Source organism: Ambystoma mexicanum, chromosome 3p, assembly GCF_040938575.1.
Source record: "Ambystoma mexicanum isolate Mex_15411 chromosome 3p, UKY_AmexF1_1, whole genome shotgun sequence".
Taxonomy (NCBI): Eukaryota; Metazoa; Chordata; class Amphibia; order Caudata; family Ambystomatidae; genus Ambystoma; species Ambystoma mexicanum.
In genome coordinates this window covers 707,875,896-707,896,542 of record NC_090925.1, presented here as the reverse complement: position 1 = coordinate 707,896,542, position 20,647 = coordinate 707,875,896, and the positions used below count along the sequence as shown (strand labels likewise).

Genomic DNA, 20,647 nt, shown 5'->3' with positions numbered 1-20,647 from the left:
GGTACCCTAAAGAAAGTGCTGGCATTGAGTCATATTTCCCAAATCTATGGTCCAGCAAAAATGTCTTCCTGGATCTGCAAAAGTCCAATCATACCTTTAAATTGCTTTAGTCTATTGGACTGCTTTAAAAAAGGTACAGAAGCCTGGATTCAAATCCAGGTTGTTAGGACCAGGGATGAGACACATACCGTACACCTACTTGAATTGTGGATTAGGATGCTGGCTGGAATTACACCTAGTGGCAGAATTACACTCAATGGCAGATTTAAAGCAAAGGCTGGGCACAACTGATGGAAGGTCCTGAGTAGGTGGGGATTGGGGGTGGAGCTTAGGGTGGAAGAAGTTAATGGCTGTCACGAGTGCTGTAAATGTTCCATATTTTTTAAGTGTCTTTTTCTGCTATTGGAGTTGTGCGTTTAGGTTTGCTACACATCATGGCCACATCACCAGGTATTGGTGACAACGTGATTTGTCCAGGAACACTCAATTTGTTCAAGTGGGAAATCTGCTTTCCCCCTCGATCTCCTCTTCCCTTAAAAAAATCACATGCTCTCTAGTACCCCTTACAAAGTCTTCTGCTTTCAAAAGTTATTTGTTTCTCTTTTTTTCGCAAAGAGAGGACCCGCAAACAATCCTTCTCTTGTCATGCACCAGCCCTCTGGAACTCGATCCCGGTGTCGGCTTGGAATGTCCCCACAATTCTCCAATTTCACATATCTCTCAAAACATTGTTCTTTCAACAGCACCTGATCAAGGACTTATTCCAATGGATGCACATGCCGACGCACAGTACTGCACTACTGTTAAAAGATGCCAGTCCAGATGCTGGCTAGCCACATTTTGTACAGTGCTCTGCTGCTCTCGAGCCAGGTCCACCCTTTAAATAACAAAAATAAAAAAATAAAAATGCTATAATCTAGCTACAGTACAGAGCAAAAGAGAAGCAAGACAAATAGTGTGGCAATATCAATCTACCTATCTTCACTTCCCATCTGCTCTCTCCTTTCTATTCAATCCAAGGCTCCTTCGCCTTTCACCCAGTCACCTTCCATCAGCTCTTTGTAGTAAATCAGACATAGGAGATGGACCAGAGGACATGTTTGAACAGGGCATTTTATGTAAAATAAAGAAAATGCCTGGTCTAAACCCTACTTCTAAGATGCAGTCCCTATTCCTAAAAAACAACAGTGTCATGACCCACAGAACACGCCCCTTCTGGACTTCCTGGTCCTTGTCACGGCGGGGCTTGCATTCATTGTTTCTCCCAACATGGCCGTATCACGTGACACGCCTCGCACCAGCCTTCACGGCGGACGTAGTACGTTCCATAAATAAGCCACGCCCCGCGGCCCCGCGCGTCTCAATGCTATTGCAAAGTAGCGACCAGACGTGTGCTCCGTAGCTCGCGGTATTGTTTCCCTTGCTTCTTCCACTCTAACCCAATTCTAGTCCCTTTCCTTCCTTTCTTGATTCCTGGACTCGTGTGCTAGTTGCACACCCTGTTATTTCCTGGATTCCTGGACCCCTGCATCCCGGTACTTGAACGCACGCTGGAGTCGGAAGAGACTTGTGCAGCCTTATTCAAGACTCGAGCAGTACGCAAGAAGGCATCGATCAAGAAATCCAGCAAAGATCGAACTCAGGTGAGAAGGGGGGAACTCCTTGACAGTTTGACACACCAACCGACCGAACTCGATATGGACATGGAAGCGGCCATCCAGGACCTGATGCGTGGCATGCAAGAGCTATCAACCGAGGTGCAGAATCTAAAGGCGGAAAACGCCGCTCTCAAACAACTAGTTCTATCCCGCGATTCTGCCACAAAAGAAAGTGTATTGCTGGGCGGTATAGTGGACAAATATGATGGCTCACCAAAAACTCTTCGAGGATTCCTGGATTCATGTTTGGTTCACTTTACTTTTAAGCCCTACTACTTTTCAACTCACAGGGCTAAAGTGGGCTTCATAATTTCCCACCTTTAAGGAAACGCCTTAACCTGGGACACGCCCCTCGTTAATGCCGGCGACATTCTTCTAGATGACTATGATGGCTTCATACAAGCCCTTAAGACCATGTTTGACCGTCCAGAACAGGTCTATAGTGCCCAGGAACGCCTGTTAGACTTTCAGCAAGGATCCCAGGATATGCTCACCTATGTTACCCGATTCAAGCAGTTAGTCAAGGAAGCTGATTGGTCCCCAGAGGCAAGTTTTACCCTTTTCAGCAGAAGACTGAATGAGGAAATTAAGGATGAGTTGGCCAGAGTGGCTCGCCCAAACGCATTCCAGGCACTAATGGACCTTGCCATGCAAATAGATTTTCGGATCCAGGAAAGAAAGGCAGAGAAGAAGAAATTCAAAGCTAATCCTCCGAAGCCATCCTTTGAGAGTACCACCAAGGCGGACACAAACCCAGGCTCAATCTCTGAACCAGAATCCATGCAGATAGGAGCCTTCCATGGGCTATATCCCCGCAAGAAAGATTGAGAAGAATTCATACAGGGTTGTGCATGTATTGTGCCTCAGACAAACACCTGGTTAGGGAGTGTCCTCTGGCCCCTCCTCGGCGTTCGGGAAACGCCAGCTCCCGATCCTAGATGGAGCAGAGCTTCAGGAGAGAGATGTTTGCTCCACATCAATTCCATCCTTGAACTCTCCTGGACAAAACAATTTGGTGATACTACAAGCCTTCCTGTCGCCCTCCAAGAATAAGACCTATCCCATTCTGGCCTTGGTGGACTGCGGAGCTATGGGAATTTTCATTGATCAAGACTGGGTTGTTAGTCATCATATTCCGTAGGAGACACGAAGCACCATGCAGCCGGTGGAAGCAATCGACGGAAGACCCCTCTCTTCAGGACCCATAAGCCTGCAGACAAAAGAGATCCAACTTTCCATAAACCATCACCAAGAGCGGATTACATTCGACATCATTAAGTCAGCCCATTACTCCATGGTAATGGGTATGCCCTGGTTACAGAAGCACAATCCGTATATCAATTGGACAGCAGGATCACTATTCCTAGGCTCAGAGTTTTGTATGTCCCACTGTCTAATCCTCGACACCCCTTAATGAACCAACAAGAGACCTGAAAACACCACTCATGGTTTCTAATATCATACAAGTCCAAGAGGCCTATCAGGGATATGCTGATGTATTTTCAACTGCCATAGTCCAGGCCTTACCCCCTCACAGACCTGAAGACTGTGCCATAGATACAGATCCCTCAGCAGTGATTCCTTTTGGCAGAATGTTCATTCTTTCCGAACCTGAGAAAAGGGCCCTCAGAGAATACCTGGATACCAACCTTGAAAACGGCACCATAAGACCTTCAAAATCTCCAGCGGGTGCTTCATTGTTCTTTGTTCCCAAGAAGGACACCAAGGAACTCAGACCTTGCCTCGACTATCGTGGCTTAAATCAATGCACCCTCAAAGATCGGTACCCACTACGCCTGATCTCGGATATCCTGGAAGCTGTGAGAGGCGCTGTAGTATTCACGAAGTTGGATCTCCGGGGTGCCTATCATTTGATCTGTGTCCAGGAAGGAGACGAATGGAAAACAGCCTTTAGAACACCCTTAGGTCACTATGAATATCTAGTCATGCCCTTTGGACTAGCTAATGCTCCCGCGGTTTTTCAACGTTTTATGGACAGGGTGTTTTCTGACATGTTATTCCTTTTTGTCATTGTCTATCTGGATGACATATTATTCTTTTCCAAGGATCCTCTAAAGCATGAAGAGCATGTAAAGGCAGTACTGCAACGACTCCGTGAACACAAACTTTTAGCCAAACCCGAAAAATGCTTGTTTCACGTTACTTGTGTTCACTAACTGGGATTCATCCTTAGCCCAGAAGGATTTGGTATGGACCCTTCAAAGGTAAAGGCCATACTGGCATGGCCTGCTCCCACCTTCGTGAAACAAGTTTAATCCTTCCTGGGGCTTGCCAACTTCTACCGGAAGTTCATTTCTTCCTTTTCCGAGATCGTCCAGCCGATTGTTGCTCTCTTGAAGAAAGACACTCCCTTTATCTGGTCTACACCACAAGACAAAGCATTCCAACGATTGAAGACAGAGTTCACGCAAGCCCCCATCCTGGCCCAACCAGACATAAATCACCCATTCCTAGTGGAAACGGATGCCTCTAACTACGCCATAGGAGCGGTCTTGAAACAGGAACTTGAGGATAAACTGGAACACCCCATTGCTTACCTCTCACGAACCCTGACTCCCAGTGAGACACACTATTCCGTCCTGGAAAAGGAACTGTTATCCATCCGCCAGGCCTTCACTGAATGGCGACATCTACTTCTGGGTGCTAGATATCCAGTTCAGGTCCGCACGGACCATTGGAATCTTCAAATTCTACAATCATTGGAGTGCAGGAACAGTCGTCAGGCGCGTTGGGCCTACTTCTTTGCCCAATACCAAATACCAAATCACTCATGTTCCCGGATCACAAAACATGATTGCTGACGCCTTATCTCGACGTCCTGACTATGTAACTACTGAAGACAAGGCCTATCCGAAGATGTTTCCCCACACGATCTTTATAGCTCAAGCAGTCAACCTCCTGGAAGAAATTTGAGTACAAACCCAATCCTCTGACCTCTGGAAGGATATTTCAAGGAAGAATCCATGGAACCTAAGACTTAAGGAAGGATACTTATTCAAGGACAATGCACTGGTCATTCCTACACAGAAATTACAACAAAGAATGATAAACCTCTGTCATGATACCCTTCACTCCGGACATCGTGGCATAACCAAAACCCCCCGTCTTATACAAAGACAGTTTTGGTGGCCTGGAATGAAGACTGACGTAGAGCAGTACATCAAAGCTTGTGCTGTCTGCAGTCAAAACAAACATGATACCAAGAGACCGGCGGGTCTTCTAATGCAACCATCCGTGCCAACAAGGCCATGGGAATTCATTGCTACAGACTTCATTGTGGAATTACCACCATCCCGAGGGTACACAACCATCATGGTTACCATAGATTTGTTCACTCATATGGCTCATTTTACACGTCTGTAAGTTACCATCCTTGTCCGAACTTGCTGGAATCTTCCTGGAACACATATTTCGTTTACATGGACTCCCTTCCAAGATCATATCTGATCGAGGACCTCAGTACGTCTCTCAATTCTGGAAACGGGGCCACAGAACGTGCTAATTAGACCCTGGAACAGCATTTTCGATGTTTCGCCACCAAGGTTCAGGATGAATGGTCGCTCCTGATACCCGTGGCTGAATTCGCCTACAACAATTCAGACCATTCAGCAATTAAGACCAGCCCTTTTTATTGTAGCCAAGGTTTCCATCGATCAGTTCTACCCTCTGTTCTCCCTCATCCTACACCAGTACCTACTGTCGATTCCTGGATTGAAACCCTCATCAACGTACACCAAGAGGCCAAAGAAAATTTAGAGAAGGCCAGAACACAGACTAAGAGGTATGCGGATTTAAAAAGGAGACCAGGTCCTTCTTATGCAATCGGTGATCAAGTCTGGTTGTCCTCGAAATTACTACCCCAGCATCTACGGCCAAACAAGTTGGCCCCTCGGTACTATGGTCCATTTCCCATCAAGGAAATGATCAACCCGGTTTCATACCGGATTAGTCTACCAGACTCTTGGAAGAAAATTTACCTAGTATTCCACACATCCTTATTAAAACCCTACCACCAATCTTCCCGGAAATCCTACCGATCTCCTCCTCTACTGGTCGACAACCAATTGGAATATGAAGTATCTCGAATATGTGACTCCAGGTATAAACGGGGTCAGCTTCAATACCTGGTTGAATGGAAAGGATATCCTCCTAGTGAAAGAATCTGGGGACCACTTTCTAATCTCAAGACCCCTCGACTACTCAGAAGATTTCACCTTATACACCCGGGCAAACCTGGTGGAACAGGTTTTCGGAGGAGGCATGCTGTCATGACCCACAGAACGCACCCCTTCTGGACTTCCTGGTCCTTGTCACGGCGGGGCTTGCATTCATTGTTTCTCCCAACATGGCCGTATCACATGACACGCCTCGCACCAGCCTTCGCGGCGGAAGTAGTACGTTCCATAAATATGCCACGCCCCCGCGGCCCCGTGCGCCTCAATGCTATTGCGAAGTAGCGACCAGACGTGTGCTCCGTAGCTCGCAGTATTGTTTCCCTTGCTTCTTCCACTCTAACCCAATTCTAGTCCCTTTCCTTCCTTTCTTGATTCCTGGACTTGTGTGCTAGTTGCGCACCCTGTTATTTCCTGGATTCCTGGACCCATGCATCCCGGTACTTGAACGCACGCTGGAGTCGGAAGAGACTCGTGCAGCCTTATTCAAGACTCGAGCAGTACGCAAGAAGGCATCGATCAAGAAATCCAGCAAAGATCGAACTCAGGTGAGAAGGGGGGAACTCCTTGACAAACAGTGCTCATGAGGACGTCTTACAAAGCATCCTCTGTCAAAAATGATTCTAACCTAACATCTACCCTACCTACCACTATGAAAGGAAAAGACAATGGGGGTCATTACGAGTTTGGAGGTAGCCATGGTGCTAACAGCACCATGACTGGCTCCAAACCCGTGTCTGGGTCCTTGGTGTTGGAATGGGGACTTACCGGGACATTCCGACCTTTGCGGACACGGTAAGTCCCCATTCCAAAAACCATTCCCCATTCCAATTCAAGCCACCATAGGGCTCAATGGGAATGGGGAAGGAGCTAATAACGGGCACGCAGATAGCGGGCCCATTATTAGCTCCTTGGTCCCTTAGCGGCTCCCGCTAAGGGCGGCTGGTAAAACCAGTTGACCCTAGTGGGACCCGCTAAGGGACCTCGGAATGCGGCGGTAGGGGGTTAACGGCACCGGCATCCTTACCGGTGCTGTTAACCCCTTACCGCCGCACTCGGAATGAGGCTCAATGTAAGTTATAAATTAGGATAGGTTTACTCTCCCTTAGGTAGATTAGTGGTGGCTTGTTTGACCCCATCAAAGAGTTCTCAAAATCTTTCTCAGCCTTCCGGTTGCTGTAGCAGTACCAACAACAAAATAAATGTCTCTCAGTTTCCTCTTGGCAAAACCGTAGCCTTATCAGCTAGTCCGAACAGTTTGTAGTTTCTCCTGTATTCTCCTTATTAAACTTAACAGGTTCTTCTGATCTGGCTAGGTCATTATTCACAAAAACAAAACCTTATCTTTATCCCTGGTGGGATATTCTAAATCCGTCCTCTGGTAGGCTACGGACCTGCTCAGCCCTGCTTTGGTTGTGGTTTCTCTCACCCGACCCTGGGTTATTTGGATTACCAGCCCGGTGTGGGCTACGGGCCTGCTCAGCCCTGATTTGGTTGTGGCTTCTATCATCTCCTCCCGGGGTATTCTGATGAATAGCCTGGTGTGGGCTAACGGCCTGCTCAGCCCTGTTTTGGTTCTTGCTTCTCTCACCATTTCCTGAGGTGCTCAGATTATCAGCTTAGTGTGGGCTATGGTGTGGCTTTACCACCTTTCACCTGCTCCTCCTACGGCGCCTCAGACCTTCTGTCCAGTGGTGTGCTCATTCGTGGAGGCGGTCTCTGTGTCCAGCATGGATCCCTGCTCTGAACCCGGCTCTGGCCTGCATGGTCGACTGCCTCGGGTCCCTTCTTCTTCTCTGGGACTATGGCATTGGAAAGGCAGGACGCGGGTGCGTTTATTCTGGTCTGGTTGTGCTTCCTTCCTCCGCAGCCCAGAGCTCATCGGGCTCCCTGCCTTTGTCGAAGTCGCAGCATTATACAGACTGCCCTGGGTTCCCAGCCACCACACGTGTCTCTTCGGGTCAGCACCTCCTGCGCGGAAGAGACTTCCTCCTCTGCACGCTCACCCAATCTGACATTTCTCGCTCTCCCACTGATTCTTGCTCCTTCTCCTAGTGTCCAGCTGTCTTTAAGTACATCCCTGGAAATGAAGGGAAGTTTCCATTGGTTCCGGTCTTCAGAAATGGGCCAAAACAGACTTTGGTCGGAAACCAAGCCATCCACTTTAAAGGGACTCTGGACATGATTCCTCTTTGTGTTTCCTATAAAACCAACAAACACTGGGAGTTTGAAGTAAAGGAAGGTGAAACAAAACCCTTACTTAAAGATTCCTTATTGCCAAAGGGTGCCTCCCCCTTGGCGAGGAAGGATGAATTTTCTTTATTTATCACATCTCGCTGACCTCCATTCCCATTTACATCATATCCATCTACCTCACCTACTCCGACCATGTCTTCTTGGCCTAGCTGGGGAGAATCGAGGATGATGCTTCCTCCTCCTCTGCGAGGGCATAGGAATGAGGCCCCAGTCCTTATTCCATCTCTGATGGATGGTGTGCAACAATGCCACCCTGAACACTGTACTCCCAGCAGACCAGGGAGGAGGTGGAGTGCTACCATGCATTCGAGCCAGGTCAAGGAGGGTGGAATCAGGAGGCAGGCAATACAGATTGAGGGGTTTCTGGCCTTCTGTTATCTTTCCTGGTGGGGTGTGGCAGGGAGGAGGGGTCTCTGCTCTCGTACCGCACCGCTATATATCGCTGTGTGATATACTGTTTATAATATGCAATTGTCTATGATAACATTTTGTTTGACATGTTTTCTTTGATTTTCTGTTAAATGCCACAATTTTGTTTGGAAAATGCAGCCTTATATTTTCCAAAGAAGGATGTGTGGGTGTCTCCTTGGGGGGCCCGGCCCCTGCGTTGCCTATCTGTTAAACCATGAATGCGGCTTTTTTGGAGTAGCTTATAGTGTGAACTTAATCACTTCTAGGGTCACCTAATTTTGGCTGGTAAGGCATAGTGAGATCAAATGATTTGCCCAAAATCACACACTATGGTTAAGTGGTGATGAAAATGAGTAAGGAGGTCATTTTTTTTTGATTCCTGAATTTCATGGAGGGGAAAACTCCTGTTTGCACATTTTTGCAAAAGGGCCCCTCTCTGGCATTTTAATGTATTCTACCAATTACGGGAAAAGTAAAGAGTAAAACATGGCAAAATAACTTTCTCTTCACTTTTCCACTACGTGTCTGGAAAAGTTTAAATCCTTCCCACAATTAACAATTGTGGGAGCCATCTACAATAGATTCCTTTGGAATATGCCTGCTTTTACCAGGTGTAAAAGTCAGGCGGATTCTATAGGTATGTATTGGCTTTCCACCAGGATAAAAATATATACTGATGGAAAACAATCTTATTGGACAGGGTGACTTGTAAGAACAAGTGAATGTGTTAAGTCTGCTCTGCTGTTCAACTTTGTCTGCCAAATCATACAAAATCCTGCAGTACATAAAAAGTGTCAGTAAATGCTTTCAGTGCCACTATTTACATTCCGCTGGACTTGGAAAATGACCCCCTATGATTGTTGCTTTTTCCCCATCATTCACGGAAGTCTACAAGCTCCAGCATGCAAAGTAGGAAGAATTTACAAAAAATCTGATACAGACAAAAAGTGAAATAAAATGAATGACAAGCTCATTGTTTCACACAGTTTGGTCTGTTCTCCCATCATTTCTAATCACCCAACAATAACACTTAAATAGCTTATTAGAACCTTATATAATTTAAAGAAAAAAGTGCCACAACAATGGTCACTACCTGATCTCTAATCACTTCCTGTTGTAAATAATCTGCTGGTGAGACAGGTTAAAAAGATAAGAGTTCGGTGAGAGGTCCTTTGCAGCCGTGGGTGTTTTTCTTTGAGGAGAGAGAAAGCAGAGCAGGGGGCCTGATAGGGCTACGCCCTTTGTCAGACGGTGAAATCCACCTTGGATTGCGCTCTGCAGGAAATATTAAATACTGTTTTTTTAAATTTATAAGATCATTTATACTTTACCAGCAGCATTATTTGACTGAGAGGTGAATGTTTATTGGCGGGGTGGGAACAATGCTCCCATTCAGCCTCCCCTCGTCCTCCATCACTGGTGGGATACCACAGTAAATCATTTCCATTTCCAGTGCTGCCTGAGCACTTAGCACCGAGGAGTTACATCATACGTTCCAAACAGGACCCACAATACACATCATGTATTCTGTTTATATGCAAACTCTGTAAATAGTTACTCAAATAGTATGAGGTTATCAAGTCAGTACTTATCAGTTGGAATCATGAAAGGTTCTGGCAGGGTATGCTAAGCTTCTGCACAGACAAAGATATATTCTATTTCATTCGGAACCCTATTGCTAAGTATGCATGAGAACATCAGCAGAAAATGGTCCACACTTGCCATCTTTGTTGTTGGACCTACACAGTGAGGTGTAGCTTGATTCTCTAGATGTAGCTAACATGGTCCCCACATCTGTGCATATACACTTTCACTTAGTCAGCCAAACTAAACCCAACAGGCATTGGCAACACCAACAACTTTGCCTTTTGAGTAGACATTGGATAGGCATTTGCCAGCACTACCATGAGGTTACCACCTGGCTCGAAGATTTCGGAACAGCTGGAAAATGGTGCAAGTACATGGGCATATGATGTCATTGCGTGGCAAATGTCTATCTAATACTATACACACGCCAACACTGTTGGCTTTGCGAGTGCTCGGTTTAGACAGGACACCAGTGCAAAGAACAGATGCAAGGACACACAAGTTGCTTATAAATCAATTGGCTGACGGCACACGTTGTTAAGAGATTTGTTTGACACCAGGAGCTCTTTTACAGAAGCAATGAAGTAATTAAACACTCAAAAGTATGCTTAGATATAACACTGAGAGGCCCTAAACAGTATGGTTTGTTTTACTCTGTGATAGTGCCTGCTCAAAGAGTTCCCAAGAGGGTATGTTTTGGGAGGGAGGGGCAGGTAGTTGATGGGAATGCCTTAGGGATTAACATGGCATTGTTCAGTCAATGAGTCGATAAATGACCAAACGTGCCGATAAGATGTGTGTCCTTCCTCACATCTCATCTCCATTCTATCTGTGCTCCAATGCAAGAGTCCTGGCTTGCACCTAATAGCCAAAATTAAAAAAGGATGGATGTAAGTCTCTAAACAAGCCATAACCACTGGCATTGCTCTGGTCCGTCTTCCACACCAATGTTTGCAAATCAGCCTTGGTCATCCCTCTAATGTGAGCAGCCTTGCCCAAACTGCTAGACCACAAGACATGAAAATGCCTGTGACCGCTTATGTTCCAGTGCAGAAGCGACCTGGCCAAGCAGTTGAGACTGCACTGCATCTTTTGGTGGCAAACCAAGACGTATTTGCTGATGGCATGTTCCCTTCTGTAATTGCACAGACATACTAAAGAATAATGGCATTGAAAGTTGCCCAAAGCAATGATAGTGGTATGTTTATTTCAAAACCTTGCATCTATCATTTTTTGATTTTACTACACTCCCCCCTCAATGACATTGTTCTTGCTACCAATCCTTTGATTTCACTTACATTCAAGTAGTTAAGGCAGCAGAATGTATACTTTGAATGTAATTTGTAAGTGCCCTCATTCGATTGTTGCACCTGCTGCAGAAATCTGTGTGAGAAACATCACCTGTTATTTATTGACTGATACAGTTAACCATTTTATTAAGCATGAAGGGAATAACTTTATATTCCCACAAAAATAAACATACTTTAAATTACAGAAATCAACTTGTGATTTTATTTTTCAGAGTTTAGGAACGTAAGTCAGATGAACATTGCAGTTAAAAAATAGCAACACAGGATCTTCTCTCATAATTTTATGCAGCCTGCTTAAATAAGTGTGCTACAGAGGTGTGAATGGCCCTCCACCTCCCTCGACATTGCTGCTTTAATGGCTGTGAGGTATTCATCATTGCCCAGGGCAAGTAAAGAAATCCCTGGCAAATTGTGGCAGAAGTGCAGTTATACTGCAGACCCCTTGGATCTCCTGGACCCACCTCCTAGGCTTCTAGTATCAGCCCGTATTGCACCTTTTTTTTGCAGCTCCACTCATTTTCCTGCAGTTGGTGGGACGTTTTTGCACTTCAAAAGAGGATGCACGCGCTCTGCAGTGGAAATGCAGTTGTACTGCAGTTGGAGTGCAGGGAGTGTTTTGAAAGGTGAATGAGAGAAGCAAGAACAGGGGTGGGAAAGGTGATGCTATAAGACAGCTTCTCGCTTAGAGCGGGACACCACCAATCCCCCAAATACTCCCTCGCCGGCTGGATCCTCTAAGGGAAACAGCTCCCAGTCCATCTAGTGACAGATTAAATCATTTTCCATTAGCATTGACGAGTATTAAACGGAAAATAACAGATTTCTTTGCAAAATGCCCCATCACAGGTTAGGCGGAGCGGTAAAAATACGGAAGTAGCGCTATTCCTGCCGTATTACCACTGAGTCCATTCCCGAGCCTGGCCAGTAAGTTGGGAGATTCACATCCAGCTTTTAGCTGGAGGTAAACCTGCAGTACTACCACCCATTTTTGGCACATTTACCGTAGCGCAATTTGCGCCACGGTAAATGTTCCGAAAATGCCCCAAAGAGTCCTATGGACTCTGAATACAATTGTGAATTATAGCCTTGCCGCAACTCAGGATCCGGTGCAAATAGCACCAGACTGAGTTGTAGTAACACTATTTGCGTTGGGCAGTATCCCAGCGGATTTACTGCCGCAATACCGCCCAACTTGTAATGAAGCTCTATAGTATTCATCTGGGAGATCTTTAATTATCTTGTATTTTACAATCACAACAACAACATTTTATGAAGCAAGAAGCTGGTGCACTAAGGTGGTCAATGCATTTTGAAAATGTTCCAGATGACTACGTGCAAAGGAGACTTCCTCAAGACGCTATTGCTATAGATGACCAGAAATAATGTGTGCAGGAGCTGCTGCATCCAGATACTCTTCCTCTTGGGTCGCTTTCAGACACCCCTGCTATGTTTGCCTGACCTGGAAAGACTCTGACTGGCTCACCCGGAGGCTCTTTTTCATCTTTAGGCTTGTTGGAAGAATCTTATATGGACCCTCAAGCTCATAAGTATAGATTTTTTAAAACAACTGAGTGAATCGTCAATATCAGCCCTACATTTTGTCCTCAGATCCTGTCTGGGGCTCCTGCAGTGCGGCCCCTCCGAATGTTAATTGCTCTGAAATGGCTGCATCACAATCAGAGCGAAATCCCCTGGTCTGCCACCCTTCTCTCAGTGGTGTTTAAAACCATTGGCAAGGACTCCTGTCCTGGCCCCCTTGGCCTGCCTGCTGGAGCCTGCTGACCTGGCAGAATGAGAGGCACCCGCGAGCACAGCATGTCGGATGCACAGGCACTGTTATACACGGTGCCTGTGCATCCGGCTTCCCCATTCCCATTGAGCCCTATGTGGCTCAAATGGGAATGGGGAAGAATTTTTTCCAGCGCCCATGTATGGGCAAATACCGGGTCCGGCAAGGCCGTAATGACCTGGTAAATGGCCATTTCTGGGCACTGGAAAAAAATGAATACCGGCGGCAGCCGTACTGTATTACAGGCATGGCTACCGCCAGCCTCGTAATGAGGCCCAATGTCTTTAGGTTTCAGCATGCAGGGCTCACTGGTCTAGGCGTAATTGTTAGACCACACGGTCCACCCATCACAGGTCACACCACTAGGATCCCTGGGCTCTTCAGCCCCCTGCAGGTACTTGCTCCTGTCACCATGTCACATTTAGCTAGATCCTCTTTAGCGGCCTCTTGGATTTATGTCCTGATTTACACTCCTCTGGCTTATCTTTGTCTGCCTCGTGGCTCTGCCATCACATGCCACACACCTCTAGCCAGTCTTTGGCCTTGCTGCACTGCATTCACTCTTAAAAATTCTCTTTGAGGGGGAGGGGTTTTTGCTAAATCCTCACATTCGTATGGTTCTCTGGCACACTTGCACCCTTTTCTGCAATTCGTTTTCACATGGGCACTTGGGCTTTCCTCCGTTACTTGCGTTGCCCATGAAGGTTTATTTCATTCAGTATTTAGTATGCTTAACTTCAAGGTTTCAGTCAATTCGTGGTGCAATATGCAATCATGTTGTTTTAATTTGAAGTAGGTCCCATTCAGTTCAGTATTCAATATACATTTGTTTGGCTTAAATTGAAGTTCCCATTCAATTTGGTAGTTTTTTTAAAATTTAAAAGTGTTTTACAGTTTACAAGAAACTTTTACACAAAGGTAAGAACAAATGCAAACAAATAACACAACAAAACATATACAAAATTATATCAACTCTATACTCAAATCATAAAACAATTAATCAAAGGACTTCAACGTATTTTACCAATGTAAAAATTAATTAGGCCCAAATCTCCCTCCATGCTGCTTCCTCCTCAGACATTCTATTCTTCAAACCCTGGAAGATTTCCTGTAAAAATGATGTCAAGGCAATTATTAAGGCCTGATTAGCAGTAAGCATTAGCCTCTCCCATAGGTTTTTAGTTAGGACCAGGGCAGTAGAATGTAAGAACCTCCCCAAGTGGCTAATTCTCTCTGCCAAGAAAAAGGAGCACTCTAGTAGCAAGTGAGCCAATGATTCAATTGTGTGAGAGCCGCACATCCGCCACCCACGCATTTCTCTGGCTATACCCAATTTGGGCCCCATCGCTTCTAAAGTGGGCAGAGCATTTAAACAGAATATAAGATAAAGATCCCAGAGTTTTTTTGGATGGGTACTTCTGCAAGTAGGATCTCAACTTGCATGATGGTGAAAATAAATGGTGGTTATCCCTGAACAATAGCAATCTGTTCGAGTCATCGTAATTGGAAATTCTGTCCCAGACAATGGGCCTCATTGCGAGTCCGGCAGTAACCCTTCTGGTGCTACCGGCGGGTTGCTGCCGGACTCATAAAATTTGATCGGTGCCTGACTTCCTGGTGCCAGCGGGAGATTCCAAGTCCCGCGGGCCAGGAAGTCAGGCGCCGGTAAAATGTAAGTCCCCATTACATAGAGTAGGACTCTATGGGAGTGGGGACACAGAAGCGCCAGCACCATTGCTAATGGTGCCAGCGCTTTCATGACAGGTCTGCCTACCGTGCCGGCTGCGCCCGGCAGGGTCAGACATGTTGGGAACAGCGGCTCCGGCAGGCAGATTCCTAGTTTGCCGGCCTGGAAACAAAGGTGCCGTCGAGCTTAGCGGCACCCTTGTTTCCAGAACGGCAAACATGTAATGAGGCCCAATGACTTTCCTTTTTTTCACAAAGTCGCTTTCTGAGGAATCCAGGGAGAACTTACTAGCGAAGTTCTCACATCTCTTTTGAAACCCCAGTAAGAACGAGGAAGGAACCAAGTTACCCCTTAGAAGATCTTTCATATATGCACAAAGAGAATTTCTTTGCCTCCAAAATGTTGACATGCAGAGATAGGCATCTTTTTATATATTGGGCCCATTAAGATGTAAGTCCCAACTCCAGTCAATATATGCGCCTGTATTCAATATACGTTTGTTTGACTTAAATTGATGTTCCCATTGAATTCTGTATTCAATTATACATTTATTTTACTTGAATTGCATGGACCATTACTTATTTTTGGTCCGCTGGGTGCGCCCGGGTATTTGAGTGCCCACCCCGACACTCACTGGCTTTCTGCATCTCCTCTTGGCGGCTCCTGCTGCTTCTTCTCCACTTCTGAAGCCAGTAATTCCACCTTCACGAGCCCCGCTCGCTTGCCGTGTGTTTCCGTCTGCACGTCGGCACCTGGAATGCTTCTTCATGGACGCGAACATCGTCCTCTCTTCGTCTGGCTTTTCTGCAGCTCCTGCTGCCTGCACTCTGTCATGGAGGCTCCCAGACCTGCGGCAAGTGCACGACCAACTTGCTTCAGGTCCTGCAAGCCGTCTGGGATATCTGCCAGCGCCCTGGCTGCTTCTCCAGTCCCATCATGGGTGACAACTTCTTACAAGAGTCCCCTGTTGGTCTCTCCCCTACAGGCCTCCCTGTTGCTCTCTGCTCTGCTCCACTGGTCCCTCTTTATAGACCTGCAATCTCTTTACAGGCTGCAGGTGTGGATGTCTAATAAGACTTGCCTGACCATAATTAAAGGGACATGCCTGACCCTCAAAGCACTTTGCAGGCATCTTCTTCGTCCCTTTACTAGAGTGGTGAAATGGCGTAGTGTTCACTACTCTAAGTCGCCTTTTCATCGTCCCAGTATTGTCAAGTGTCACATGTGGGGAAATTAAGTGAACAGCTTTAGAGTAACCCATAAAGTTTGGGGGAGGGCTAGGTTGGTCCTCAACAGAAAAAGGGGATACCATGTCTCGCCTGTTTTATTCTTACCCCTTCTCTTCTTTACCCTTCTTCTGGTGCTTCCAGAGTGGTACCATCTTTCGGCAATCTCCAAGTTAGTGGGACAGGGATAGCAACACTCCACAACCATCTCTGGGATATAGAGGTCTCCCTGAAATGGAGATGTGGAATACTGTGTTTCACCTGAGGACATCTTTTTCCCATTCTTCAATATCTGGACCTCACCAGTGGGTTCCACCAGGGAGCTTCCTTCTAGGCCAGAGGAACATTCCAGGTTGCATCAAGCAGAAATGATGCAGCAGTAAGTCTAAAACAGTTCCCCTCTCTTAGAATCAATGAGCGTGCTTGTCTACTCTGGGGTACTGGTGCAGGCCGTACCAGTAGGGGGATGTATACGGACCTTTCTACCTCTGTGGGTTCTATTCATTCCAGGCTAATCCGTCCCAGATATCATCACATGAGGACACATTCTGGAATTCCCACCCCGGCCCCCAGATTCAAGAGGAATTCATTGCCCACTTGTTCAGAGATCCCCTTAACACAAAGGGAATTGGGATATGGTATGTGTGGCCTGTTCTAAAAAAAAGACCAACTATTCCAGTTCCTTCTGCAGAAGTACAGCTTGCATTAACTGCTATGTTTTTATTTCAAAGAGCATCTTGGGAGGGTGCTCTAGTATTAAATCTAACGCATAAACAAATGCATAGACACAATACAGTTCAATATTGAGTCTCTCTAAACCAATATTCCTGCGTTATAACCACAGCAATACCTGACCTCTCCAAACCCGGAGGATTCATGAAGATGCTGGTGACCATCCTGGCCTTGTTAAAGAAAAAGGAGATTTTGGTGCATTCATTTTTGGAGGACTGGCTGATTACTCCCTGCCAAAGTCAAGAATGACAGAGGGGACACGCCCTGTATGCAGGGCTCTAAGAGCATGCAGTCTTTTCATCAAAATTAACAAATTCCACCTTTGCCCTCCTCAAGCTGTGACTTTCATTGGCAAGGTTCTAAATGAGGAAGGAATCTGTCTTTCTCAAAGACGAATAGGCAGAAAAGCTGGGGCATCAGTGGATGAGGATGCTGCTCTGGACTTCTGCCTCGGCTAGGGAATGGCTCAGAGGACGTAAATCGTTCAGAACCTTGGTTCCACTTACTTTTTGAGTGGCGCCTCATCATGTCCTTTGCTTTTTCAGAGTTTCTACTCCCTAACCCTCATTGAAAGCTTGTAATTACTACTTTTATGCCTTCTTGGGGGCTTACTTTGTGAACACCATCCCAGAGGCCTAGACAAGGTATGTCCAGAGTGGACAAGGTATGGCCAGAATCTGTATGTTGATGCCCCAGCAGTGGGCCCAACCTGTTAGACAATCCTTGCTATGCCTCTGCACCATCGTGGAACCTGACAAATTGAGGCGTAAGGCACGTGAGCAAACAAGCAAGGCCGGCCATGTTATGAACAGCCCTGACAACAGCAGGAGGCCTTAGGATGCAAGTGGATTTCAAGCAACAGTGACACAAGCACGTATGGCTCATCCAATGAATAGTTCAATTATAATAGGAAGCCAATGGTATGGGGTTGGTGCAAGAATTGAAACGAAATAAAGCCAAGTAACAGTTCCCTTTAAAAGGTGCAGAGATTTGATGTTTAGAGCATTATTCTGAGACGTGCCCTACAAAAAGCCTCGGTTCCCCTTGGTGCTCTGGATTTTTCCAGTGTATCTATAGGCTTTTTGAATACTTTATAACTAGGGTCTTGCACTCTCAGATGGCCATAGGTTCAGCTATTGATGGAAGACTCCCTTCTGCTGCTTGGTTTTCCTTGAAGATGTCACCATTCATTTAACTTGGATTTGAGTTTTATTCTGCTGTAGTGTGCCGGCTGTCCAGCCCCTAGGCTGTTTCATGGTAGAGGGGTGTGGCGGTATGGGTTATTTGGAATGGAGTATATCTGCAAAAGCACCCTCTAAGTTCCTCTCAGAATCACTATGACCCAGTACTTATGCAGCCCTTCCCACTCCCACCACCAATTTAGCCTTTTCAGGAGTATCACTCATTTTAATATCTCTCCATCTTACTAGCTCAGCACCACTAGGCCTTCTCCCTGAGACTTCTCCTCCATTCCACATATTTCTCTCTCTACGGCAGCTAAAAGGATGCTTCTCACCTTTATCTTTTCAGGGTTTTTGTGGAGGTTGTGGACAGACGCGGGTGCAGATCCAGTGATGGAATCATCAAATTCCCAGATGTAAATGTCTCCGTCCTCAGCAGACATCAGCAGAATATCCAAATCTTCCACAAATAGTGACCTGAGGAAGAGAAAAACAGCTGCACACATGGTCTGGCAGGTTTTGGGGAGCATGCCTACCCCCTTTCCCACCAGTGAACAGACTCACTCTCTCAGTCAAGAGAGCACCCCTACTATCCCAAAGATGAGGCAGGATGTTCCATTCCCACCCATGAAGAGAGAATCCTCACTTGCTCCCATAGCAGAAGACACCGCTTCTGCTCCCAGGTAAGACCCACTGTGTGTCACTCATGAAGAAAGTACGCCACTGCCCCCATGCAGAAAATTCTGACTGTCACCCATTCACACCTACAGTCACACATAGAGAAAGGCCTCTACTGTCCCACAAGAATGGCTACTGTTCTCTCGGTAAAACATATCTCCCAATTCTCCAGCAGAGAGATGCCCCCCAGTGACCCTCATTGGAGGAATGACCACCCCTGACCGCATGGAAGAAGGATCTGGGAAAGTAAGCCCCTCACTGTCCGAACAAAGGGAGGTCACCCACCGTCCCTGGTGGTGGATGGATCCTCACTGTTCCACCTAGAGGGAGGACATCTATGGAGCCCCCTGGACTATTCCCAATGTCGCAGTAAAGGGAGGTCAACTAGAGGTCCTTAGATATGAGGAATCCTCACTTTTATACACAGAGCGACCATGTTCCCTCTGATGGAAGGACCCCTACTGTCCTAACGGAGTAAGGACAGCCTCAGCCCTGTATGGAACCAGGACCCCACTTTCCCAAAAGAGGAAAGATCTCTGATTCCCCATTAAGGGAGACCGCTAACAGTTCCACAAGCCGTGCAGACCGTGACTGTCCTTCCTGGAGAAAACATTCTCACTGGCCCCACCAGGGAGAAGTCTCATTGTCACCAATCAGGAGAGATCACCTGCCCTCCCCAAGGTTGTTGCTGCCACTGCAGTCTTACCTTGTAAACACTGCTCCTCTTCGTCGTGCTTGCCTCATCCTTTGTTGGGCTGCTGAAGTGACTGGTGTATTGGACCTCTTTCTTGGAGTATTTGCCCTCTTGCCAGGGGTACCTGCTCTTTTGCCAGGAACATTTAGCCGGAGTTCCCCGGAATGCACACTGGAATGCTGGTCTATCTGGCTGATTTGTTGCCCGCATCTCTTTGGGCGCATGTCTGAAGCATTGGCGGAGTCATTACTGTGAAAACGAATAAAACACAACAGCATCAGGTAACCAGACATACACTCTCCAGAAGCATGGCAATTATCCTACGAGAAGATGGAATTCATGCCGTATGGGTAAAGCTTGTAGCCCATGATAGCTTAACAGGTACTCTATGGGATCTTGACATGATCCCACAAAAAAGACAGATGGTGTAAACAGAGGAGACTATGGTGAACATGCATGACAAAACAGTGCACTTACAAAAGGAAATGTGTGCATGCAAAGAGGTACAGTTGCACACAGAAAAGGTGATTGTGAATCCACAAGAGAAAAGATATAACCACGAGACACTGACTTTGCTCATTTATGTACACGAACACACAGGTTTGGGCAACCACTTAGGGTCAAGGTCAACAGTAGATTGTGAGGTTTGTGGAGGTTGAGGATGGATCCTAACTGACAGATCAGGACTTGTTACAGGTGAGTAGGTGTGTGTCTGTGTCGAGTGGGGCCTTAAAATGACAACTTATGGCAGTTGTTGGGGGTGTCTGTATGAGTTGGTTTGACACATGACAAAAAGACATAAGGTGGTTTCATGTGAGTGGGTGTTCCTCACCTACGAGTGTGGGGGTAATTGCATACATGTTTCAGTTGGTGATGGAGGAATGGCCCGCCTGTAATGTGACATTCTAGTGACTGTGCAATGCCATGAAGCTGTCCTCTGCAAAGTTTATCACTCCTCTAGATTACGTAGGTAGCATATATCCTCTATTGGTTCGTTCTGAGGAACACACTGAGGGAGTGTGAATACAGGCCTAACAAACAACATGCTTCCTAAAACACCCCATCCAGGTACTTGCAAACAGCGGCACAACAAAATCCTTCTGTAAGCTGCCCTGTCTACTCTATAAGGAGGAAGGTCAAAGTACTAGACCTAATTCCGCCCATGGTTTTGGGGAACCCAAAGTTCATAGGCACGATTACTAGGCAAAAACAATGTGCATTAGGTTTAAATCTTTGTATGCATAA

At 46.4% G+C, this 20,647-nt stretch overlaps 1 protein-coding gene across 1 annotated transcript in view; it reads right to left on the bottom strand.

The window, feature by feature from the left end:
* Nucleotides 1-20,647, bottom strand: part of LOC138580751 (uncharacterized) — a 333,494-nt gene that overhangs the window by 139,291 nt on the left and 173,556 nt on the right. The window contains exons 10-11 of the mRNA XM_069651540.1: nucleotides 19,415-19,651; nucleotides 18,366-18,507 (exon numbers count right to left, since the gene is read on the bottom strand). Of these exons, the coding sequence (XP_069507641.1) occupies nucleotides 18,366-18,507; nucleotides 19,415-19,651 (379 nt within the window). The remainder of the gene's footprint in view (nucleotides 1-18,365; nucleotides 18,508-19,414; nucleotides 19,652-20,647) is intronic.